At 41.9% G+C, this 24,433-nt stretch overlaps 1 protein-coding gene across 1 annotated transcript in view; it reads right to left on the bottom strand.

Annotated features, from left to right (window-relative positions):
- Window positions 1-243: 243 nt before the first annotated feature.
- The window catches only part of UBE2S (ubiquitin conjugating enzyme E2 S), a 29,487-nt gene continuing 5,297 nt past the window's right edge, over window positions 244-24,433 (bottom strand). Inside the window, exons 2-4 of the mRNA XM_070944426.1 lie at window positions 20,856-21,003; window positions 20,035-20,225; window positions 244-2,334 (exon numbers count right to left, since the gene is read on the bottom strand). Coding sequence (XP_070800527.1) covers window positions 2,044-2,334; window positions 20,035-20,225; window positions 20,856-21,003 — 630 coding nt within the window. The 3' untranslated portion in view covers window positions 244-2,043. The remainder of the gene's footprint in view (window positions 2,335-20,034; window positions 20,226-20,855; window positions 21,004-24,433) is intronic.

Here is a 24,433-nt window from a genome sequence, read left to right on the forward strand (position 1 = left end):
AAGTCAAATCCCTACATGGACTGTATGAATTCTCAGTGAGAAACACCAACTATCAATTTGATATTGAAGACAAGACTCAAAATCCCTACTCCTCCTACTCTTGATACATGAAGGTATTACATTTTTATGCCACCCATCTCACTGTTGAAGTGACTCTTCACTGTAGATAGATGTGGAAATGAAGAGAGGAATTTTCAGGAAAGACACCAATCCTCTGGTAAGCCTTCCCTTGGATCTAATGTACCCCAGAGTTATCATCTTGTGGTCTTCCTTTCAAAAACTATTACATTTCAAAAGAATCGGCACCCTAAACCTGCACACTGCTTTATTTTGAATAAATGGTACTGAACTTCTAATTTTATTGATTTGTTTCCATTTATATGGGATATTTATTTCAGAAAAGTAATGTTAAAAAATCTTTGATGGACTTGCTGCTTTGGAAAAATTCCACAAAATATTTATATAAAAGTTTTTAAGCATCAATAAAAACTAGGTAATAAAATGATAAAGACAAGGACAAGCAGATTTTGAGTCGCTCTGTGATGGCGCTTGTAGGCAATGATGAAGGGTCTAAATTGTTGAATACTGAATAGACACAGAAATACTGTACAAATAAACTAAGTGCAATTAGATTTCTAAGCAGAATACATTACCTGATGTTCAGTGCTGATTGGATAGGACAAATAGGAACATCAATTGTTTTATAGGCCTATCTGCTTATCTTGTCCTGAACCTCTGGCACAGAAACTGCACCTCTGTGGCCAGTAAATTCTCAAATTAGCTTAATCATTGCAAATTAATGTTTAAGTGTGAAATTCTGGCCAGTCATTTCTCAGGAAGCCCCTGTGAGGGCTATCATAAAATCACCCGCACTAAAATGACCCAGAGGACCATTTTCTTTGCTTAAGACACCCATGTTTTAAATACATGAACTTACACTTCAACAGAGATTGCTCAGTTCCAGCAAGCTGTCATATAGCCAAACAGATGTTCCCGGAACAGCCATTCCAGCGTCCCCTTACCATCTAGATCCGTGATGGCAAACCTATGGCACGTGTGCCAGAGGTGGCATGCAGCACCCTCTCTGATGGCACGTGAGCCGTTGCCCCAGTTCAGCTCCGCTGCACATGTGCGCGTGCCTCCCACTGGCCAGCTGGTCTTCAGGTCTCTGCTGTGCATGCGGGGGGGGGGGGGTGCGCGTGTGGATGGGCCACATGTGGGGGGGCACATGTGCAGGGTGCATGCATGGTGCCATGTGCGCATGCATGGGGGCGGAGCACATGCGAGGGGGGCAGAGCACATTGCATTTTGGGGCATTCACACACGCACAAACGTGCTTTGGGCACTCAGTCCGGAAAAGGTTAGCCATCACTGATCTAGATGATCTACACAAGTCTTAAAACATAAGAGTCTCATTTTGACCTGTGTCGCTAAGACACATAATTCTCCCCTCTATAAATATACCTGCCCTCATGTCCATGTCTGAAAATCATAGCAACAAACTTCTGATTCAGGTATTAGGTGAAGAAACATTATCCTTATCTTGTATGAAGCGATTTTATAAAGTGAAATCTAAGAAGTCATCATATCCTTCATTTGTACAGTGTTATAAACCATACCAATTTTCCTCCTTGATGTTTTCTTCCCTTAAAATGAAAACAGAAGCTTTTTCAATCTTCTTCCAAAGAGCAGAAGGTACCTCTTCCCACCTCAACTGAGTTCTGCCCTTTTGGGCTTCAAGGCAGCCTTCATTTTAAGGAGAGGAACCAGGTACCCTCAACATGGTCCCCATCCTGCTTCATACATTAAGAGCCTTCCTTAGAAAACAAAGGCATTTAATAGATTTTTCTGCTTTTATAATTTAAATAATTTAAAAGACTGAACAGAAGAAAAATCTGACCAGGGCAAGACAAAGTTGGACTGCAGTCTCAAAGTGAAGGTGGCAGAGGAAAAGAGAGGAGAGATAGAAAATGTACTATGGAACCCCCAATGCCCACAACCCACCTTCTTTCGGACCCTCAACTTCCCCTCCCCCCAAATCCCCTAAAGCCGCCGAAGAGCTCGCTTCTTGTCAGTCTTCTTCTTGGAAGCCAGTTTCTTGTCTCTGTCACCTGCGTGTTTCTTGGCCATGGGACCCTCCCCGGAGGCACCTGCCGAAGACGAGCAAGGCTCAGCAGGGTTCTTAGTATGCAGGCTAGAGGAGGGTTGGGCATGAATCTCGGTTAGGAGCCGAGCTCGGGAAGCATACTCCTCATAGTTCTCCAGCAGGAGGCGCCCTGCCTCCTCATTCAGGGCAGATTCCGGGTTGGGATGGATCAGCAAACACTTGATAGTCTGGAGCAGGAGCAAAATAAGGAAATCAGAGTTACAAGAGGGAGGAATGTCTATGAAGATTCTCAGTCATCCAGGTCATGGTTGGCCCAAAATGTGTTTTTTCAAAAGGCAACTGGACATTGTTTTTCTTTGAAGATGTTTTGCTTCTCATCCAAGAAGTTCTTCAGTACTGACTGACTGTGGTGTTCACGTAATGACCAGATTCGCTTAATGGCTGCCACAAAAAAGAAGTCAGTCAGAACTGAAGAAGCATCTTGGATGAGAAGCAAAATGTTTTCAAGGGAAAACAAAGTCCAGTTGCCTTTTGAAAAAGCACCTTTGGGAAGAGGAAGGAATCCTCAGACCTCAGACAGACATTCAGGGCCAGCACAAGATAGATACCGGCAAGTCTCCCATTCCCTCTAAGAACAAGCCTGACTTCCACCCTTGATGAGCTTATTTCCTTCTGACTCTGCATCAAAGAGGTTTCTTTCACACTCCTGAAGGAATGAAGAAGAGACATAGGCTTTGGTCACTGGGCAAACAATACAAAACTCTAGATACTGGGGGAGCACAATGCAGCTTTATACAGGTAGTCCTCAACGTATGACCACAGTTGAGCCCCAAATTTCTCTTGCTAAGTGAGACAGTTGTTACGTGAATTTTGCTCCATTTCACTGTGACCTTTCTTGCCACAATTGTTAAGTGAATCACTGCAGCTGTTAATAACATGGTTGTTAAGTGAATCTGGCTTCCCCATTGACTTTGCTTGTCAGAAGGTTGCAAAAAGTGATCATGTGACCCTGGGACACTGCAACCGTCATAACATGAATCAGTTGCCAAGCGTTGAAATTTTGATCATGTGACCATGGGGTATCTACAATGGTCGTTAAGTGTGAAAAAGTCATAAGTCACTTTTTTCAGTGCCGCTGTAATTTTGAACTGTGAGCAAGCAGGTGACTCTGCCTAGTTTGGTACAGTGTTTACTAAAGAGAAGGAAATGGTTTAGAGAAATGTGAAGGCTTGTTGTTCTGTCCCCGTCTCACACACGCACACAGACAGACAGCCGGGGGTTAAATAAACTGGCAGACAACCAATTCTTTCGATAAGAGGATTGGCAGCAACCCAGTAGCTGCTTGCCAAGACTTTACTCATAAACAAAATACACACAGTTCAAGAATTGTCAAGCCCAGTCCGTAATTAAATCCAAGGCAGATAATGTTGTTTCCAAAGATGCAATGTGACTTGATAGTAGTTAGTTTTGTCCGTCACAGAGTCTGAATGGCCACTTCACCCCCTTTTATACCCTGTGGGGTGTGGTCCAGTGACTCAGCTTAATCTCTGGCACACCTCTTCTTTTGTTGCGCGCGCTTATCTCTGCGACGCTGCCGAGGATCCAGCCAAGACTCATCTCCCTCATTACTGTCCACCTGTGGCTGCGTGGACGTGCTTGGCCCCGGGCCTATCTCTTGACCTTCAGCGGACACCGAAGGCATTGCCAGAGAGGAGGGCCCTGGAGAGGGAGGCCTTGCCAATTCCTCTCCTTCACTCTCGAAGTCCTCTCCTGCCGATGACACAGGCTCAGGTAACGGAGCCACAACACTTGTGAATGCTGGTAGTAAAATAGTGGATAGTATCTGGCCAGTTGCCAGGAAGGAAGGTTTGGTGAAAGAAGTGAAAATGATCGCCTCAAGAGTGTTTCTGTTCATTTTTATTGTACGGAAGTGCGCAAACATAAAAGTTGGATGCAATGGGAGTGTGTGCACATCAAGAATGGATGAGGATTGGGGTTTCCGGTGACGTCATCATGCTAGCAAGACGGGCATGGAGATTGCTCCTGCCTTGTTCTGGCAAACTTTCTAGCCTGGGCGGTTTCTATATCGGTGGCGGCCCCGGAGAGGCGGCCGTAAGCGGAGAGGAGCAATAGCGCGTGAGGAGTGGCGATCCGGCGCGCGAAGGCGAAGCTCTCCTGTCACAGGCTGGGAAGACGGCGCCAGCCATGGCAGCCCCAAAACGATGACTGTCACACACTGGAAGGGAAACCCGATCGCAGGTGGGCAAGGAGCCCCTTTCTAATTTAAATTAACTTACTCTGAGACGGATCTTTGATCCTTTTGACCCCCCCCATCTTGAATGCATGTGGTGGCGGAAAAAGAGTTAATTTGAGTGCCAATTTCCTTATTGGAGTTAAGATGGGGAAAGCGGCTGTTTGTTTGCTACACCACGAACTCTTTGGCCACTGCTGAGTTGAGCTGATCGAAAGAAATATTACGGAAAAAGAACAGAATTTGATCGTTTGAAAGTTTCTGGGTCGATCCCACCCCCTCCTTTTGTCGATGGATGGTGATTACTCGCAACTTCTATGTGGATTAGGAATGGTGATTTGAATGGACAGATTTATCCCTCCCCAGGGCTCTTCTCTTCCTGTTTTCTGCTTGATCATTATTGATTGTATGGAACAGTATTTTGTCTCCCCCCAGCGGTGAATTCCAAAACTACAATATATACTGAGTCCCCAGAAGAGGAGAGATTTGAATTTGCTTTTATATTTGATTGAATAAATTATCCTCATTGATTATCATTTCTATTGTCTAAATCTGATTTAAAGTTTCGGAATATAATTTATTTTTGGAATTGGCTAATTTAAAGTATCTCGATTAGGTAATTAATTAACTATATAATTACCATAATTAAATCCGAAAGTGATTGGCTGTACCCCTGCAAGCAAGATGTCGAATACAACAATTGTGACAACTACAAAAGCGGGGAAAAAAGTTTTGACACTACCAACGATTGCTACTCCGGCTACACCTACATCTTCATCCTCATCTTCTAAATCTTTGGACGACTTAGCTGCTGCAGGGAAACCTCCCACGCTATCAAGTCTTCAGGGCATGTTGCAGGCAATGTATGAGGTGATGACAAAGAACCAGGAAGTTATCTCCAAGAATTTAGAAGACCTGGCATCAGACCTCAAGGGGGAGTTGGGAGCAGTTAGAAACGATATTAAAACATTGAATGAGAGATTAGAGGGTGTTCAGGGGGTGTTGATACAACAGGAAAGCAAAGTACAAGATGTAGAGAAAAGAGTGGGGCGGTGTGAGGAGAGACTGGAGGGGAATGAGAGGGAGCAGTTCTCGGTGAATAGGGCCCTTGAAGAAGAGATTATCTTCCTGGAGATGGAAAGGTCAGCTTTCTACTTAAGGATACAGAACGTTGTGGAAGAGCGGGGAGAGCCTCTAAGAGATATAGTGGCAGATATTCTGGTTGGGATTTTGGATATAGATAAAGAAAATATTTTGAGAGACATAGATGACGTCTTTCGTGTACACATGAGTTATGCTAGGAGGCAGAGACTCCCGACAGAGGTTCATGTTAGACTCTCCAAGAAGGCCCTTAGAGAAGAAGTGATCTTGAAGTCAAGAGACAAAACAATAACATTCAAAGATAGACAGCTAATAATTTTGAAACAAATCCCTAGACAGGTACGGGAACTGTGGTGAAATTACCAATTCTTAACTGCCCAGTTAAGAAAACACAAAGTGCTTTATAGATGTCTACTGCCTGAAGGATTGCAATTTACGTGGGCAGATAAAAAGGTGAGAATTGATAATCTCAGAGATGCCAGAGACTTCCTTAATAGACATCTTAACCCTTTAGAATCGGAGGTGGGGGAAGAATCAGAGAGCAAGAGTGGGGAAGAACTTTTAGAGGAGGAAGAGAGAGGGGAACCAGAACAGTTAGGTGGGAGAAAGAAAGGAAGAGGACAGATACAGGTAGAGGTAGGAACCGAAGGACTGAGCCAGAGAGAAACAAGACAAACAAAAAAGAAACTCCAAATAGAGGGCAAGTAGGGGTAGTAGAAGGGAGAAGGGATGGGGGAGGAGATCCGTTTGATGTCAGTTAATATTAATGGGCTGAATGGCCCAAATAAGAGGAAAAAGGTCTTTTAACAAATTAGTAAAAGCAGGTTTGAACATGTCTTCAGGAAGTGCATGTGAAAAGAGATCATCTTCATTTATTGAACTGTACCAAATTGGGTAATTTATATACATCTTTGGCGGTATCCAAAAAAAGAGGTGTAGCAATTTATGTCCAAAAGCATATATATATATATATATATATATATATATATATATTTGATTTGATTTATATGCTGCCCTTCTCCGGAGACTCAGGGCGGCTTACAATGCGTTAAGCAATATAAGCTCTAGATTAATCTTTGCAGATGAAGAAGGGAGACTTTTAATGATTGAAGTAGAAATTTGCCATAAAAAATGTTTACTGGTTTGTATTTATGCAACAAATGGGAGCCAGAAAGATTTCTTCCAAAGCCTCTATAATAAACTGACAGAATATGATTATCCACACATTTGTTTATTGGGGGATTTTAATGCCATCGACGATAAAGACTATATACCTGGAAATAGGAAACAGGAGGGAGGAAAGAGAACAGCAAAGAAAAGATTGCCACCTGTTTGTCATCAAATACAAGAGGAATTTGAACTTAAGAGATATATGGAGGGAAAAACATCCGGAAGGAAGACAGTATACATATTTCTCCTCCAGGCACTCATCCTGGTCACGGATTGATGCGGCCTGGATGTCGGGGGAACTGCGGCAGGGAACTCGGAAAGTAGAGATAGGTGTTAACGAGTGGGCAGACCATAATCCGCTCTGGATTACATGGGGAGGTTTGAAAACAAGGCCTAGATGGAGAATGGATGCGAGGGTTCTTAAAGATGAGCAATTTTTAACCCAGGTAAAGAAGGAGATGGAATTTTTCTTTCAGGAAAATAATAATGAGGATACAAATTTCTTGAATGTATGGGACACAGCTAAAGCAGTGTTCCGGGGCCTAGTGATAAATTATATATCTGGGAAACGGAAGAAGGACAAGGCTAAACGAGATAAATTACTAGGGGATTCGGCAAGAAGTGAGGCCGCATTACAACAGGATCCAAACAGTAGGGAATTAGGCATGAATCTGAAATTGGCGCGTCATCAACTTAATTTGTTAGACCAGGAGGACCTAGAAAAGAAAATCAGATGGATGAAACGACGACAGTTTGAAAGTGCAAATAAATCGGGAAGGTGGCTTACGTACCGATTAAAAATAGAGAAGGAAAGGAGCAGAATTCATAACTTGAGAGATAAAAATGGCGATTGGATTGTAGAGGAAGAAGGGAAGAAAAGAACAGTCCAGGAATTTTTTACCGATTTATATAGAGAAGACGACAAATCCGAGGAGGAAATAAGGAAATATTTAGAAGAATCTGACTTACCGAAAATCCCGGATTTGTCTAGGGAAATACTGGATAGGGAGATAACGGAAGGGGAAATTGAAAGGGTCTTGGGAAGACAAAAAATAGGGAAAACTCCCAGTACGGATGGCCTCCCAACGGAATACTACAAGGGACTTTGGGAAGTTTTAGGCCCCCACATGGTAGAATTATTTAACAGGGTAATTAGGGAGGGACGGATTCCTGGACAGAAGCAATAATTACCCTTCTGCCGAAGGAGGGTAATGACTTGTCCCTGATCCAGAACTACAGACCGATCTCACTTCTTAATGCAGATTATAAATTATTCGCAGCGGTATTGGCAGATAGATTAAAAGGCTTTTTAAGCCAATTTATCCACGAAGACCAAAATGGCTTTTTACCGCGCAGGCAAATTAGAGATAATGTGAGAATAATTATGAACATTTTAGAGCATTATGAAACCCATATTGATAAACAGTTGGCTTTGGTCTTTGTGGACGCGCAAAAAGCTTTTGATCGAGTGAGCTGGCGTTTTCTATTTGGTCTGTTACAACATATGCAATTTGGGGAGAAGTTTATCCGGGCAATTCGTACAATCTATTCGAAACAGTCAGCCAAAATCCTGATTAATGGAGAAGTGTCGGAAAAAAATCGTATCAAGAAAGGAACCAGACAGGGGTGCCCGCTTTCTCCGCTTTTATTTATATTAACATTGGAACCGTTATTGAGGGAAATTAGGCGAAATTCGGGAATAAAAGGACTGCATATTAAGAATCAACAGTATAAATTACAAGCATATGCTGATGATCTTGTATTTGTACTGGAAGACCCTTTCATATCGGGCCCGAATTTGATTTGTGAACTAGAAAAATACGGAACTGTGGCGGGCCTAAAAGTAAATAAAGAAAAAACTAAGGTCTTGATTAAAAATTTGACAACAAAGCAGGGGAAGGAAATAGAATTGAACTTGGGATTCCAAATTGTTAATAAACTAAGGTATTTAGGTATTATATTATCTGCTAAATGCTCAACAATCAAGGAAGATAATTATTTGAAACTTCTTCAACGAACAGAATAGGATTTAGAGAAATGGAAGAAGCTACAGATTTCTCTGTTAGGCAGGATCGCGGCTATAAAATCTTACATTCTCCCAAAATGGACATATTTTATACAGCCCCAGCCAGATTAGACAACAAATTCTTCAAAAAGTTAAATCAAGTTGTTCTTAAATTTATTTGGCAGAAAAAAAAGCCCAGAATTAAACTTAAAATGCTCCAAGAGGTGAAGGATAGAGGGGGATTCGGCTTGCCTAAATGGGAGTACTACTATCAGGCCGCAAATTTAGTTTGGGTAAGGGATTGGATTCTGCTGAGAAGGAGACGGCTGTTGGTTCTGGAAGGTTCGGGGTTGCAACAGGGTTGGCATTACTTTCTTTGGCAAGACAAGGTAAAGAAACATACGAGTTTTGCAGGTCATTATTTAAGGAATATCTTAATTGAAACATGGAGGAAAATTAAGGATAATTTCTACTCTTTGACCCCTTCCTGGTTGGTCCCGTTAGAAGCCACAACATATACTCCGCTTTATAACAAAGAAAAACATCTATCTTATCGGGAGTTGCTGGATAGCCAATGTCATCTAAAAACAAGAACCAAATTATATTTACAGGGGATGGAATTGGACTGGTGGTCTTACGCTCAGATCAACTCTAAATATAAAAAGGATAAGGAGCAAGGAGGCATAGATACGACCCTGCAGGAGATGGATAAGATCATATTAGGAAAGGAGGAAAAAATGTTAGCCAAGATCTATAAACTCTTAATAAGTTATTGGATAGGAGACGAGATTGTCAAAGACTCAATGACTGCTTGGGGGAGGAATATTGGTCACTCAATCGAGTTGATGAAATGGGAAGAAATTTGGACCAGACAACTGAAATTTTTGATGGCAACCACTTATAAGGAAAATCTGTATAAGATGCTGTACAGGTGGCACCTCCCCCCTGCTCGACTATCCAAAATGTTTCCTGGACTCTCTCCAAACTGTTAGAAGTGTGGGGAGGTAGGTACCTATTTTCACGTATGGTGGACCTGTCCCAGAGTAATCGAATTCTGGAAACTTATTCAGAGGTGGCTGCTAGAAATCACTGGATATAAATTACAACTGAAACCGGAATATTATCTATTAAATATCAGGCCAGATAAGATAGGCACGAGTAAATGGTGTTTAATTGTATATATTACAACTGCAGCAAGAATATGTCTCGCCCAAAATTGGAAGGGGAAAGACCTACCGTCTGAAGACTTGATCTTAGGGAAAATTATTGAATATGCAGAAGCCGATAGGCTAACAAAAATTTTGAGAGATCAAAAAGAATCCGCATATTTTCAATGTTGGGTCCAATGGTATACTTGGCTAAATAATAGAATAAAAAGAGGATAAGGTTAGCGTAGCTTTTACTTTCTATTTGTATATTTGGACTGAAGATAATGTATTGTGTAAGGTTTTCACCGCGATCTATATGTTGTTATATATCCTGTTTGCAGATAGATAGATAGATAGATAGATAGATAGATAGATAGATAGATAGATAGATAGAATGGATGTGGACTTAATACAAAAGACAATGATCTGTAAGAATGAAGCACACTGAACTGGTTTAGTGATACAGAAGGAATGAAGATGAAATCACAAAACAAGTACAGTGGCACTTTAGTACAAGTAGTCCTCAACTTACAACAGCTCATTTAGTGACCGTTCAAAGTTACAACAGCACTGAAAAAAAGACATATGACCATTTTTCACATCTATCTATCTATCTATCTATCTATCTATCTATCTATCTATCTATCTATCATCTATCAAATTTCTATACCGCCCTACTCCCGGAGGACTCAGGGCGGTGAACAGGCAAGATATTTTGGCCGAAAACAAATTTAAAACACCCAATTTATAAAACAGATTAAAACGATTTAAAAATTTAAAAGGGAGAGTTAGGCCAGGCCAGCCTTCTGAAATAAAAATGTTTTGAGAGCACAACGAAACGTGCGCAGGTCCGGGATCCTCCGTATCTCCGGGGGGAGCTCGTTCCAGATGGTAGGTGCCCCCACAGAGAAGGCTCTCCCCCTGGGGGCCGCCAGTCGACACTGTTTGGCCGACGGCACCCTGAGAAGCCCCTCTCTATGGGAGCGTACTGGTCGGTGAGAGGCTATTGGTAGCAGAAGGCGGTCTTGTAAATACCCCGGTCCGATGCCATGGAGCGCTCTAAAGGTGGTAACCAAAACCTTGAAGCGCACCCGGAAGACCACCGGGAGCCAGTGCAGCTCGCGCAGGAGGGGGGTCACATGGGAGTGCCACGCCGCTCCCATAACCACCCGCGCAGCCGCATTCTGGACCAGCTGGAGCCTCCGGGTGCTCCTCAAGGGGAGCCCCATGTAGAGAGCATTGCAGTAGTCCAGGCGGGAAGTGACGAGAGCATGAGTGTGGTCGCGCGACAGTTTCCGCAATTCCTGGAGGAAACATCCTATCTAGATCCATTCCAGTCGGGTTTCAGGCCTGGGCACAGCACGGAAACGGCATTGGTCGCGTTGGTTGATGATCTCTGGAGGGCTCGGGACAGGGGTTGCTCCTCTGTTCTGGTCCTGTTAGACCTCTCAGCGGCTTTTGATACCATCGACCATGGTATCATGCTGCACCGGTTGGAAGAGTTGGGGATGGGGGGCACCGTATTACGGTGGTTCTCCTCCTTTCTCTCCGACCGGTCGCAGTTCGTGTTGGCAGGGGGGCAGAGGTCGACCTCAAGGCCTCTTATATGTGGAGTGCCTCAGGGGTCGGTCCTCTCGCCCCTCCTGTTCAACATTTATGTGAAGCCGCTGGGCGAGATCATCTGTGGCTTTGGGGTGAGATACCACCAGTACGCTGATGACACCCAGCTGTACATCTCCACCCCAGGCCACCCCAACGATGCCCTTGAAGTGATGTCCCAGTGCCTGGAGGCTGTGCGGATCTGGATAGGGAGGAACAAGCTCAGGCTCAACCCTTCCAAGACTGAGTGGCTGTGGCTCCCGGCATCCCGATATAGTCAGTTGACTCCATCACTGACTATTGGGGGCGAGTCGTTGGCCCCCACTGAGAGGGCTCGCAATCTGGGAGTCCTCCTAGATACGCAGCTGTCCTTGGAGGAACATCTGACGGCTGTAACCAGGGGGACCTTTTGTCAGGTTCGCCTGATTCGCCAGTTGCGGCCCTTTCTTGATCGGGATTCCCTGTGCACAGTCACTCATGCCCTCGTCACCTCTCGCCTTGACTACTGCAACGCTCTCTACATGGGGCTCCCCTTGAAGAGCACCCGGAGGCTCCAACTGGTCCAGAACGCAGCAGCGCGGGTAGTGACGGGAGCAGCATGGCGCTCCCATGTAACACCGCTCCTGCGCGAGCTGCGCTGGCTCCTGGTGGTCTTCCGGGTGCGCTTCAAGGTGTTGGTTCTCACCTTTAAAGCGCTCCATGGCATAGGGCCTAGCTATCTTCGAGACCGCCTGCTGCCATCGACGACCTCCCATCGACCCGTGCGCTCCCACAGAGAGGGCCTCCTCAGGGTGCCATCAGCCAAACAGTGCAGGCTGGTGACCCCCAGGGGGAGGGCCTTCTCTGTGGGGGCACCTACCCTCTGGAATCAACTGCCTCCAGAGATAAGAAGAATCCAAGACCTCAGTGCCTTCCGCCGTGCCCTTAAAACCTTCCTTTTCCAGCAAGCCGGGCTGGCCTTAATTTTTTAAGTGTTTTTAAGTGTTTTGTTTATTGTTTTTAATTAACGGGGCCAAATTTATATATGTATATTTTTAACTGTATTTTAATATTTGTACTTGATGTTTTTACTTGGCTGTTCACCGCCCTGAGTCCTCAGGGAGAAGGGCGGTATACAAATTCAAAATAAAATAAAATAAAAATAAAAATTTAACGAGTCCCGATCCAGAAAGGGACGCAACTGGCGAATCAGGTGGACCTGATAAAAAGTCCCCCTGGCCACAGCCGTCAAGTGCTCTTCCAAAGACAGCCGTCAGTCCAGGAGGACACCCAAGTTGCGAGCCCTCTCCGTGGGGGCAAATGACTCGCCCCCAATAGTCAGTGATGGCACCAACTGACTATATCGGGATGTCGGAAACCACAGCCACTCAGTCTTGGAAGGGTTGAGCCTGAGCTTGTTTCTCCCCATCCAGATCCGCACAGCCTCCAGGCACCGGGACATCACTACAACCGTTGCAGTGTCCCCATGGTCACGTGATCAAAATTCAGACGCTTGGCAACTGACTCACGTTTATGACGGTTGCAGTGTCCTGGGGTCATGTGATTACCTTTTGTGACCTTCTGACAAGCAAAGTCAATGGAGAAACCAGATTCGGGGCTTCCGGTTTGCTGCTGGCCGCCGCCAGATGCTCCTTCGGGATCGTCAGCTTCCACTGCCTGTCAGAGCCGCCTTCACAACGGAATGGCGGCTCGAAAAAACTCCGTTTCCATGAGGAAACGGAGATAGAGCCGGCAGGGGTGGGTAGAACTCTCTGCAGAGTCCCAAAAGTTTTTCTTTTACTTTTGGGACGGAGCGGATGAGATGCCCCATATCCCCAGCCGCTGCTCCGGGCTTTGGGAGACCTCTGCTAATGCAGAGCCAGGCGTCAAGAGCAAGCCTGCGAATTTAACAGATTATTCAAAGAAAATGTGAGCTGGACCTGTAATACTGAATCGCAAGTATTTTACTTATCTTTTAAACATTACTTAAGAGAAAAGAGGAAAAGAAAGGGAAAAAAAAACTTTTTAAAATGGCGTCTGCCGCGGCTGGAGAAGAGGCTGAAAGGGAAAGTCCTTCCGTTTTCTACTATTACAATGTAGCGGAATAAATACCACTAGCTACATTTGCAGACAAAACTTCGCTCCTGTGTTTTTTTTTTCTCTTTTTCCCCTGGAGACTTGACATTGTTGTTGATTGGAAAGAAGTCTTTTTTCCTGTTTTTTTTTTTTTCTTTTAACAAAGCCTGCCTGGGCGGAAACATGGCATTGAGACTTATAAAGTCAGATAAACAAGTAGGGGGGGGGGACTCCCCCATTAACAACTTAAAGGAACAAGTTTTAACTCTTCAGTCTCAGAAACCTGATTTTAATATAATAGAATTTCTCTTAGAGGAGATTGAAAGAAGGGATGAGATTGTGAATCAGCATCTTGAAAAATTTAAGCAGGAAATTAAAGAATTGGTGAAATCTAAGTTTGATTTTTTGGAGCGAAAAATTTTAAAAGTGGCTAATGGTTTTTCAGAATTTATGATACAGCTGGATACAAATACTAATTTACTAGAGTCTAAAATGGAAGAAATTCAAGATAAATTGGACAATAGAATTCAAAAAATTGAAAATGATTTGATAAATACTCAGGATAATAGCTCAGAAGAAAAACCTAAAATGGATGCTGTTCAAAAGTCTGGTAATGTAGAAAATCTGCAACAGAGGATTGAAAAAGAGGTTCTAATGGTACAATATAATTTCACAGAATATGCGATAAGATTGAGAGGCTTGCAGGAAAATAACGGAGATGATTTAAGGAGAATATCTTCTGAAATTCTAGCTGGGATTTTAAAGGTTCAACCTGACGAAGTGTTTTGTAGGATTGACAGAGTTTACAGAATAAACTCCTGGATTGCCAAGCAAAGGCAACTGCCTAGAGATGTGGTGATTTATTTTACAGATAAAGAAATTAGGAATAATATTGTGCAAAATTCCTTCAATTCTAATTTGCAATTGTATGGAAGAAAGATTTGGATTTACAAGGAACTCCCACCTAAGATATTAATGGAAAGGAAGAAATTTGGTTTTCTGGTGACTGAGTTAAAAAAGAGAAATATCCCATTTAGGTGGGATGCCCCAGTTGGTATTATATTGAGATATCAAGGAGAAAGATACCAGCTAAATACTGTTGAAAGAGCGGAAGAATTTTATCAAAATAGGTTGAAAATGAATTTAACATCTTCAGGTATAATACAGGATAAGCAGAAGGAGCTGGAAATAAAGGGAAAATATCGAATTACAGAGACTGTACCAGATAAATTGCCTTTGGATTTATCGGATATCCCAGCTGGATTATCTACAAATTTGAGAAAAGTGGCATCTGACTTTAATGTGATGACTTATCAAGGCAAGGACAAGCATGGAAACCAATTAGGGGATATACAAGGGATAAAAAAGAAACATGAGACACAAAAACAAAACCAACAAGACCAATCTACAAAGCAGAATGAAAACCGACTAGGCGATACACAATCTGTAGAAAGGAAACCAGGATGGAAATCAAACCCACAAAAAGAAAAGAAAAAAAGAAATAGGTTGCATAAAAATAGAAATTTCTAAATCAAGCAACAGTGAAGCCAGTGACTTTAAAATATGAATGATTATGTGAAAACATAGAGGAGGCGACGTATTGGTCAATATCATCCTGAGGATAGTGGCAGATCTCTGCATTGCCGTAATCTTGGGACGTGAAAAGAGCCTTAAACTGATGGATTTGAATTATCCACTTTGGAATTTCTTTTTGTGTTGATAAATATATTATAATTATCTTGAATCAGGCAAGAGAATTATGCTGGGGCACGCAGAAGATCGGGTTGTTACCCACTACGATGATGGGAATCAATAATCCTGATGAAACCCACAATTATTACTATATGGAATATAATTATAATGTCACTCGGGTGGTTGTTTTTACTTTTATACATATAAGAAGATAATTACTACTGATGGGGGCAGATATGATTGAAGATTTTGAATAAACTGTTGCATTAGCAAGCTATGTTACCCTATTATGGATGTTGGTTCTAACAATCCAGTGGAAAGACTTCAAAGAAGATATTATATGGACGATAAATTTAAAGTCATTGTCTTTTCTTTTTTTATTTAGATATAATGGAATATATATACATATATTTTTAAGTAGTGTGGGCAGTGAATCAAAGATATTAAGAATTGTTGTGTATGGTAATTTTGCAGGACAGTGGGTGAATAAGTTAGTTAGCAGACTGATTAGTTTAAGAAAAGGGATTTTAAGTGATATACTTAGGGGAGTGGAGGAAATGGATAGAGTGGAATAAATGTTAAACTAGATTTTATGGGGAAGGCCGCTTTGAAATGTTATAGTAATATATATAGAAGATTAAATGTTAAAGTAGGACTTATCGTATAGTCTTAAAGTGGAAGGTGGTTTTGAATTGTTGTAATAATATATAGATATAAGTTTGGGAGAGGAGAAAAAAGGGCAGATTATTGCCAAATTGGGAGTTATAATACTATTATGCTAAATTAGAAGTTATTCTACAATGTTATAGTATAATGTCTTTTTTTTTTTTCTCTCTTTTCTGAAATGTATGGATAAAGGGGGATGTTATAATATTAATAATATTTTTAGTAAGTAAAGGTCAGTATTTAGAGGAGGGAGTAAGTAATCTGTTATGAATTAGGTTTTTTGTTACGAAGAAGTCACAGGGGGGGATGGGTGGGGAGGGGGGGTTAGGGAGGGGGAGGGGGAGGGAAAAAAAAAGGGGGGGAAAATTTGTATTTGAAAACTTTTTCAATAAAAAAAAAAAAAGAGAAACCAGATTCATTTAACAACCGTATTACTAACTTAACAACTGCAGTGATCCACTTACCAACTGTGGCAAGAAAGGACGTAAAATGGGGCAAAACTCACTTAACAAATGTCTTGCTTAGCAACAGAAACTTTGGGCTCAATCGTGGTTGTAAATCAAGGACTACCTATACTCATCATTAAATGGTTCTAGAAGGCACAATGAGTATCAAAAATGGTGAGTACCAAACAAATTTTTCCCATAAGGAATAATGCAGTAGTGTGTCACAAGGCAGTCGACAGCGAAAAGTTCTAGCTTGTGCCTTGAGTACTAAACAAACGATGAGTACCGGGACAAAATTTTCACGTCAAAATGCATTGAGTACTAAATTTGATGAGTTTCAAAGCAGCTGAGTATCAAGGTACACAAGGGAAATTTGAGTAGAGAGGAAAGGAAAGATTAAGGAAGTCATAGCTGAAAGGAGTTGATAAAGAGCTCTAAAAAGACAAAGCTGGCAGGTTTAAAGCACAAAAGGCAACATATGAAGTACTGTATGGATGTAGTGGGAGCAAGGATGGTTTTCAAAGATAAAATGGCAGGGAGATGCTGGTGTAAAATACATTTAGCTGTATGTTTTTTCTCCATCTCATATCTTTAAAATTCTATGGCACACTATTTGTTACTCCATTTTGCTCTCTTGGAACAACAAGGTTTACCTCAGTGGCACAATTGGACACACAGCCATATACAGTAAGGTAATCCGATTGCTCAACTATTTTTAAGAAAAGGGTACACAATTTTACTTTTAAAATGTTTCCATTCCCCCTATAAAACAATTTCCCCCGTATAAATAGCAAAAATCAAGAGTTAAAAAAGATAAAACATTTAACCTTTTAGTTCCCACTGTCTTTTTGGTTCTGCAGAATAAAAACAGAGCTAGGAACAAGACAGGTGCACGTTCACAAGTGCATTACCCTTCCAGAATCAATCTGTTTGTGAGGAAAGCACACTTCACTTCTGAAACCACATAGCTAACATGGTAGATCGGGGTCTACAACCCCCGGTCTGTGGACTGGCACTGGGCTGCAGCATGCCAGAAACTGGGCCGCACAAACAAGCAAAGCCTCACGGGTTGCAGGCAGCACACAAAACCATGCCCCCTCCGGTCCATGGAAAAACCAGCTAAATGTCTATGGAGATTCTCCGTCATCCACGTCACAGTTGTCCCAAAGGTACACAGTTGTTCAAAAGGCAACTGGACTTTGTTTTTTTCCTTTGAAGATGTTTTGCTTCTCATCCAAGAAGCTTCTTCAGTTCTGACTGGTTTCAAGCCAGCCCTCTGTTTCTTTTGCCTTATCAAGTGTGAGGAGTATCATGACTTCTACAACACTACTGTTTCCAACCCTAAAATTTGAATCTAAGCCTTCAGTGGTCATACATTCCCTTTTTGCAGACAATGGCACCATCCCACAGCCCCAAGCCATGTTTCGGTTTCAGCTCTGGGATTTTAGAATTGAAAACTCAGGACTTGGAAAAGTGTGCTGGAAGAAGCTGGATAAAAGTTGGACAAGGACAAAACACGGCTTTTTAAATCCCCCCTCTTGCTGTACACCGGCAGCAGGAAAAATGAGGAATTAAACTTTGTGAGCTACGTTGGCTATTCTTAATGGAGTTCAACAATGACTATTGATTTTCCTTTATTTATTACATTTGTATACCATTGAATCTCCAGGGATGCCTGGCAGTTTACAAATGACTTACAAATTTATAGTTGATTATTCGTGTGGCTTTTAAGTGTTTAATTAAATGCAAACATATCTACAAATTACCAAAGCTCAGAAGCACCATTTTGAAATGTTTAAGACCACTTACACTCTTCTTCATTCCTAAAGGCAAAGCTGTACCAGACCAGGATAGAAATTAACCAGAACACATCTTATAAATTAACCCAATAATACAAAGTCTCTTAACTAAAACACTTCCTAAATTATTTCAAATGGTTCTTTCCACATGCAACCCTGTCCTCATAGCTATGTGTAAATACTGAACAGCCATTCTCTGCTTTTTTCATCTGGAAACTAAGTGGGCAAAACAGAATATCATTTCTGCCTCCCAAAACTCCCTAAATAAAGAGGGCGTTTTGCTATACATTTTTTTGAAAAAAATAAAAATATAGGTAGCCCTTGACTTACGACAATTGAACCCAACATTTCTGTTACTAGGCGAGATAGTTAAGTGAATTCTGCCCCATTTTATGTCCTTTCTTGCCACAGTTAAGTGAATCACTGCAGTGTGTTAATATAGTAACATGGTTGTTAAGTGAATCTGGCTTCCTCACTGACTTTGCTTGTCAGAAGGTTGCAAAAGGGATCACATTATCCCAGATACTGCAACTGTCATAAACATGAGTCAGTTGCCAAGCATGTGTATTTTGATCACGTGACCATGGGGATGCTGCAACAGTTGTAAGTGTGAAAAACGGTCATAAGTCATTTTTTTCAAGGCTGTTGTAACTTTGAGGACTAAATGAACTATTGCAACTCAAGGACTAGCTGTAGTTTGGGAATTTTTTTTTCCTCAACAGCTCATTCCAAATCTTTCCATGAGCTATTTTGAAGAAAGCCACACATATTGCACACCAAAATGTTTGCAAAATCCTTTGAATTGTCATTATTTCTACATAAATATATCCTAAAATATGCTCTGTACTTTACACAAGCCCCAAAACTAGATAAAGAAAAGCCAACTAAACAAATATCTAAGCCAGTACTTGTTCATTTATTTATTCATGAAAATGATCAAAAGCAACATATTGGCATGTGGCAAAAGTTTGTGAACCTTTCTTTCAGTAATAGTGTGGTCCCCTTGAGCAGCAATAACTGCAGTTAAATCTTTTCAATCACTGTCAATTGGTCCTCTGCACATGGGTTTGGAGGAATTTTAGCCCATTCCTCCTTCCAAAACACTTCAAGTTAGGGATGTTTGTGGGCCCCTACAGATGAACTCAGAGCTTCAGATCCTTCCGCATTTCTATAGGAGTATGTTCTTTAGGTTTTTTAATCATTGATCACTATCTCTTGCCAGTCACACCTACCCAACCCACTAGAACGGGGAGGCAAGGAATGTTGTGGGTCCCATCCCCTAGGGAGATACACCTGGTGGGACCCAGAAGGGCCTCCTCCGTGGTGGCTCCCTCTCTCTGGAACATCATTCCCACAAAGATTAGAATGGCCCCCACTCTAACACTCTTCTGGAAAACACTGAAGACCTGGTTCTGCCAGCGGGCCTGGGGAACCCAGAGCGGGATAGAGCCCATTAAATGGCTTGTGTGATGTGTTGTCACCAGGATGAGGGGTGGGGGGCTATTATATTATTTTATTATTTATTTTCTTTTATTAGTTTTATTTTTTATATATGTTTTCATATCCCTGTAAGCCGCCTTGAGTCGCCATGTGCGAATAGGTGGCAATATAAATTTTCAAATAAATTTGCGTTGTTTCCATTGATTTTAATTGTTAGCCACCCAGAATCATGTATGAGATGGCTGGCCATATAAATTAAATAAATAAGGCCAAGACTTTCCAAACTATTAACTTTATACATCTTTATACATCTCTGACTATATGAGTCTACATGCTTTTGGGTCACTGGCTTGTTGCATGATCCACTTTGAGTAGACAGATACACGGACAGATACACTGAGAGCCAGTCTCGGGATATTATGATAGTAAGTTGAAGACTAGATGTATACATAGTCCTATGTGTTTCTGCACATGCCTAAGAAGAAGAATAAAATAACCACTTTGGGGTCCGCTATCTGCCATCCTGGGATCTACCCAGTTAAAAACACTACCTACCAGCAGGACATGTCGGATGCCCAGTTCTGCTTTCCAGTCTTTCTTGAGGACGTTGACACAGATCTCCCCATTGGCACCCACATTGGGGTGGAAGATTTTCGTCAGGAAGTAGCCTTTTGGTGGACTGGCAGGGAAGTCTTTGCCGAGAATCAGCTTCATGCGGAAGAGGCCACCAGAATAAGGAGTACCTTCTACAAAGGGAAGAAAAGAAAAAGAGGAGTCATATCACCACAGATAGTCCCCGATTTACGAGCAGTTTCAATGAACCTACCTAGGGGGTACTTACAACCCAGATTTGAAGTTCCAATGGCTGCTCCTCCTGGTCACATGACTATGCTTTGGGCACTTGGCAACCAGACCATCTCCTGGGATCACATGATCACCTTTTACAGCAGTTTTGCCAAAAACCAGCACTTCAGATTTTCAGCAAAACCAATGGTGAACCAATGGTTCAATTAATGACTGTGGCGTTCACATAGTGACCACGGATTTGCTTAATGGCTGCCACAAAAAAGGAAGTAAAATCATGTTTGCTATGTGACTGACTCTCTTTACAACCAACATGAGTTACAACCATGATGGCCAGGCTCCATTACAGTCATAAAATGAATAGAATCTGTATGAGGAATATCTTCTTGAATAAGGCTCACTTTTCCAACATCCAACTTTTTCCTTTCTATTGACCAATAATTCCAAGATGGGCTGCCTTCTCCGGTATGATTCTTTGACTAGAGCAGTATAATCACTACAGTTCAATCTTGAGATGCAACCCTTATATGAAATCCCCAAAGATGAACCCTCTTCAAGTAACCTTCTCTTACCAGGTCCTTCAATGGTGACCTGCACGTCTGTAATGTCCTCCTCATTGGGGAACACCTTGATGCCTTCAGGTGGATCTGATGTTAGAGTGGAGACTTCCTTGTAGACCAGCCGGATCACATGTGGAGGCAGGTTTTCAACATTGGAATTCTGAAGAATTGAGAAAGATGGGAGAATAAAAGAGAGAATGTGGCTCTCATCTAAAAGAATATCTTACTGGATGCAGCAAGGGACAAAATGCTTCATACAGCACTGACCAAAACACACCCAAAAGACTTTCCATGACACTGTAACATCTTTACTCTGGACTTAATAGGTTTTGACCAGCAATGTCTTCTTCAAAGAATACTTACAAAGGCAAAGCTTGCACAGATTTTTTAAAAAATCTACATTTTAATCATTCAAGTGTATAAAGCTGTTTAATCTAAATGATCAAAGCATACTTTTAAAATATCTTTTCAAGTAAATGTTTCATTTTATCTTTATTCATATGCACCCTCTAAGGATAATTCTTTAGGATGTGGATTTGTCCATTATCGCTTTTGAAGGAGTTAAAAGCCGACTCAGGAATAAAAAGGAAAAAACATTAAGTGAGACCAACAGATTCAAGAGCCTCCACGTCTAGTTGGGAGAAGGCAGAACCTGTTTCAATAGAAATAACATCTCTATTCTACTCACTTATTAGAACGGATACCTGGGGCTGCTTGCTTGTCTATCTAAGATAGGAATAGGCAGCCTGCAACCTTACAGACTAAATTCAGAAATTGACTGTTCAAATCTCTATCAAGAATAAACTCTCAACTCCAGACGTCTACTGCAAATGCAAGAAATTGGAAGCAGAAAGAGATGCAGAAAAATGGTGGGAGAGGGAGAGAGAGAGAGAGGGAGAGGGACAGAGGGATGGTTCAGTAGCTCCATTTCAGCATCATCCCCTCCCAGTCACAAGACCCCTTTCTCATCTTATCCCAGAGTTGCATCTCTTTAAGTATGTTTAAAAAATGATGCTTCCTACACGTTTGTCATTTGGATTAAGAATCAGAATGCTTCACTCTTGAAACCCAGATGCAGGCACCCAAGCAGCAATGTGCATGGCCATTTCTCAAGTTTATTTGCATTTTTCATCTGGTAGTGTCACTGCGTTTTTTGTATTTGTCAGCTGGGCTCCCATTCTAAGACTTACGGTAAATAGACTCTTATCTCTGAAGCCACTGCGCATGTCCACATTCTTTCACTTTCTTCTAACTTTCTTTGTTCGCCTGCCAAGAGGTACGGCAGGAACGCTGCCAAGATGTAATCATTAGCTAGTAAGACTGTTTTTACTTTCTTTATAATAAAATGTGTTTTATTAGAATGCATCTCGGGTTTTATTTTTATTTGCTTTAAAAAGTATACTCCAAGGAAAGGCCACGATCCGTTCTCTAATCAAGGTGCAATTACCCAAAGCGGAATGGGATTAATTGCCACCCTGACAGGTAGTTTCAAACAACTCATGAAATATGGTACATCCATTTCCAATATGCACTTTTCCCTATCAACACTCAGCACCAATATGCCTGATACAGGTGGTCCTTGATTTACGATTGGTCACTTAAGTGACGGTTATGATGGGCCTCTCCAGGGCTATTTATGACCCAGATTCAATGTTCTGATGGCTGCCCCTCCCGCAGTCACATGATCACATTTTGGGTGCTCGGCAACCATCAATTTGCAGGGACCCAAAACATCACGTTTTACAATTTTTTTTGCTAGGAATCAGTATTTATTTGTTTCCAGCAAAAAAGCACCCATTGAGGACAATGGATTTGCTTAACAATAGCGGCATTCACTTTAAACTGCATTTGTTTAATGACTGCCTCAAAAATGGTTGTAAAATCAGGTACAGTCATAGAACAACCCACTTAACAATCAGCAGGAGTTACAACTGTAATTCCAGGCTCAATTACAGTTCTAAGTCAAGGACCATCTATATATGGAAGGCAAACTTTTAAACTATTACCACCTCCAAACCCCAGGGAGCCCATTTTATCAAATTGTACCGCTCATCTTGTAAGACATGTAAATACCCACATGCAACCTTAAACAAACTTTTAATTATAAAGCTCACCCTGCTTATTCCAGCAAGCAAGAATTAGTAGCGTCTTGTAATTGGAAGCCCTTGTTTCAGTATAATTAACAAGAGAGCTATGCATGAACTGGAGAGCAAGGATATTTTAGATGTTTTCTTTTCATTAAGACAGAATGAAAAGTTTAAAAGAACACTGATGCAATTTTACATCCTTGGTTTGTAATCCAAATCCCAAAAAAGTCCACCCAAACTTCAAACCAAGATACAAATAGAACTTCTAATGATGGATAGACATAGGCCAGTGATGGCTAACCTTTTCCAGACTGAGTGCCCGCTCCCTGTGCATATGCACACAGGCCCACCCGCACATGCCCCCCCCATGCATGTGCAGCAGAGACCCGAAGACCAGCTGACTGGCGGGATGCACGCGTGCATGCGTGGGGAAGCTGAACTGGGGCGATGGCTCGCGTGGCCAAAGGGAGGGTGCTGCGTAGTCAAAGGGCGGGTGCCATAGGTTCACCATCACGGACATAGGCTATATATTCTTGAGCCACTGGGGCCTTGCTAGTGCACAGACCCCTGTCATGGTCCACACTTCAGGTCAAAGGTTAAGTTTGTGCACTAAGAAACGTTAACTCACTTAGCTGTAACTGTTTTAAAAGGATTGAATAAAAAAGAGTATATATATTATTGGATGGTACTAAAGCATGTTTTAAGCCCCCCAAACTAGTTTAAATAAATCCACTAAATACAAGTAGTTCTTGACTTACGACCACAACTGAGCCCAAAACTTCTATTGCTAAGTGAGATAGTTGTTAAATGAATTTGGCTCATGTTACGACCTTTCTTGCTATGGCTGTTAAATGAATCACTGCAGTTGTTAAGTTAGTAACATGGTTGTTAAGTGAATCTGGCTTCCCCACTGACTTTGTCAGAAGGTCACAAAAGGTGCAACCATCATGTGAGTCTGTTGCCAATCATCTGAATTTTGATCACATGACCATGGGCTGTGTCAGATTCCTATCGTGATAGTGCCATTCATGTGGGGAGGGAACCCCGGATCCTTTTACTCACTTATTGCTCTCATCCTGTTTTCCTATGTATCCTGCAATTCCCTAGTTTATAACTTTTACCCTGTCACCTGTTCTGCCCTGTGCTTTGATTTACCTTGGGGGATGTACAAGGGGGGAGGGCCATCTGTTTTCTTTCAGTTTGGAAGCCTCACAGAAGAAACGTATGGGAACAAATCCTTATCTCTTTCTCAGGACAACCGTTTTCACAACATCTTCGCACCTGTGGATTGGCTCATTTAACATCAAACTGAGAGGAGGGGTTTCTAACCACTTTATCCTAACGGAATTGCCTGGGGGGAACTCAGACCTTGCTTTGCTTTTGTCTTGCAATCACTCCCTTTCAATAAAAGGTTCCTTTTGAAATGCTTCCGTCTCAAGAGTCCGTACTTTCTTGATTGGGGAGTAGAGGCAGGACTTTACATAATGCTACAATGGTCGTAAA

Source organism: Pituophis catenifer, unplaced genomic scaffold, assembly GCF_029215685.1.
Source record: "Pituophis catenifer annectens isolate HBS135680 unplaced genomic scaffold, rPitCat1.0.hap2 SCAF_5, whole genome shotgun sequence".
In the NCBI taxonomy this organism is placed as follows: domain Eukaryota; kingdom Metazoa; phylum Chordata; class Lepidosauria; order Squamata; family Colubridae; genus Pituophis; species Pituophis catenifer.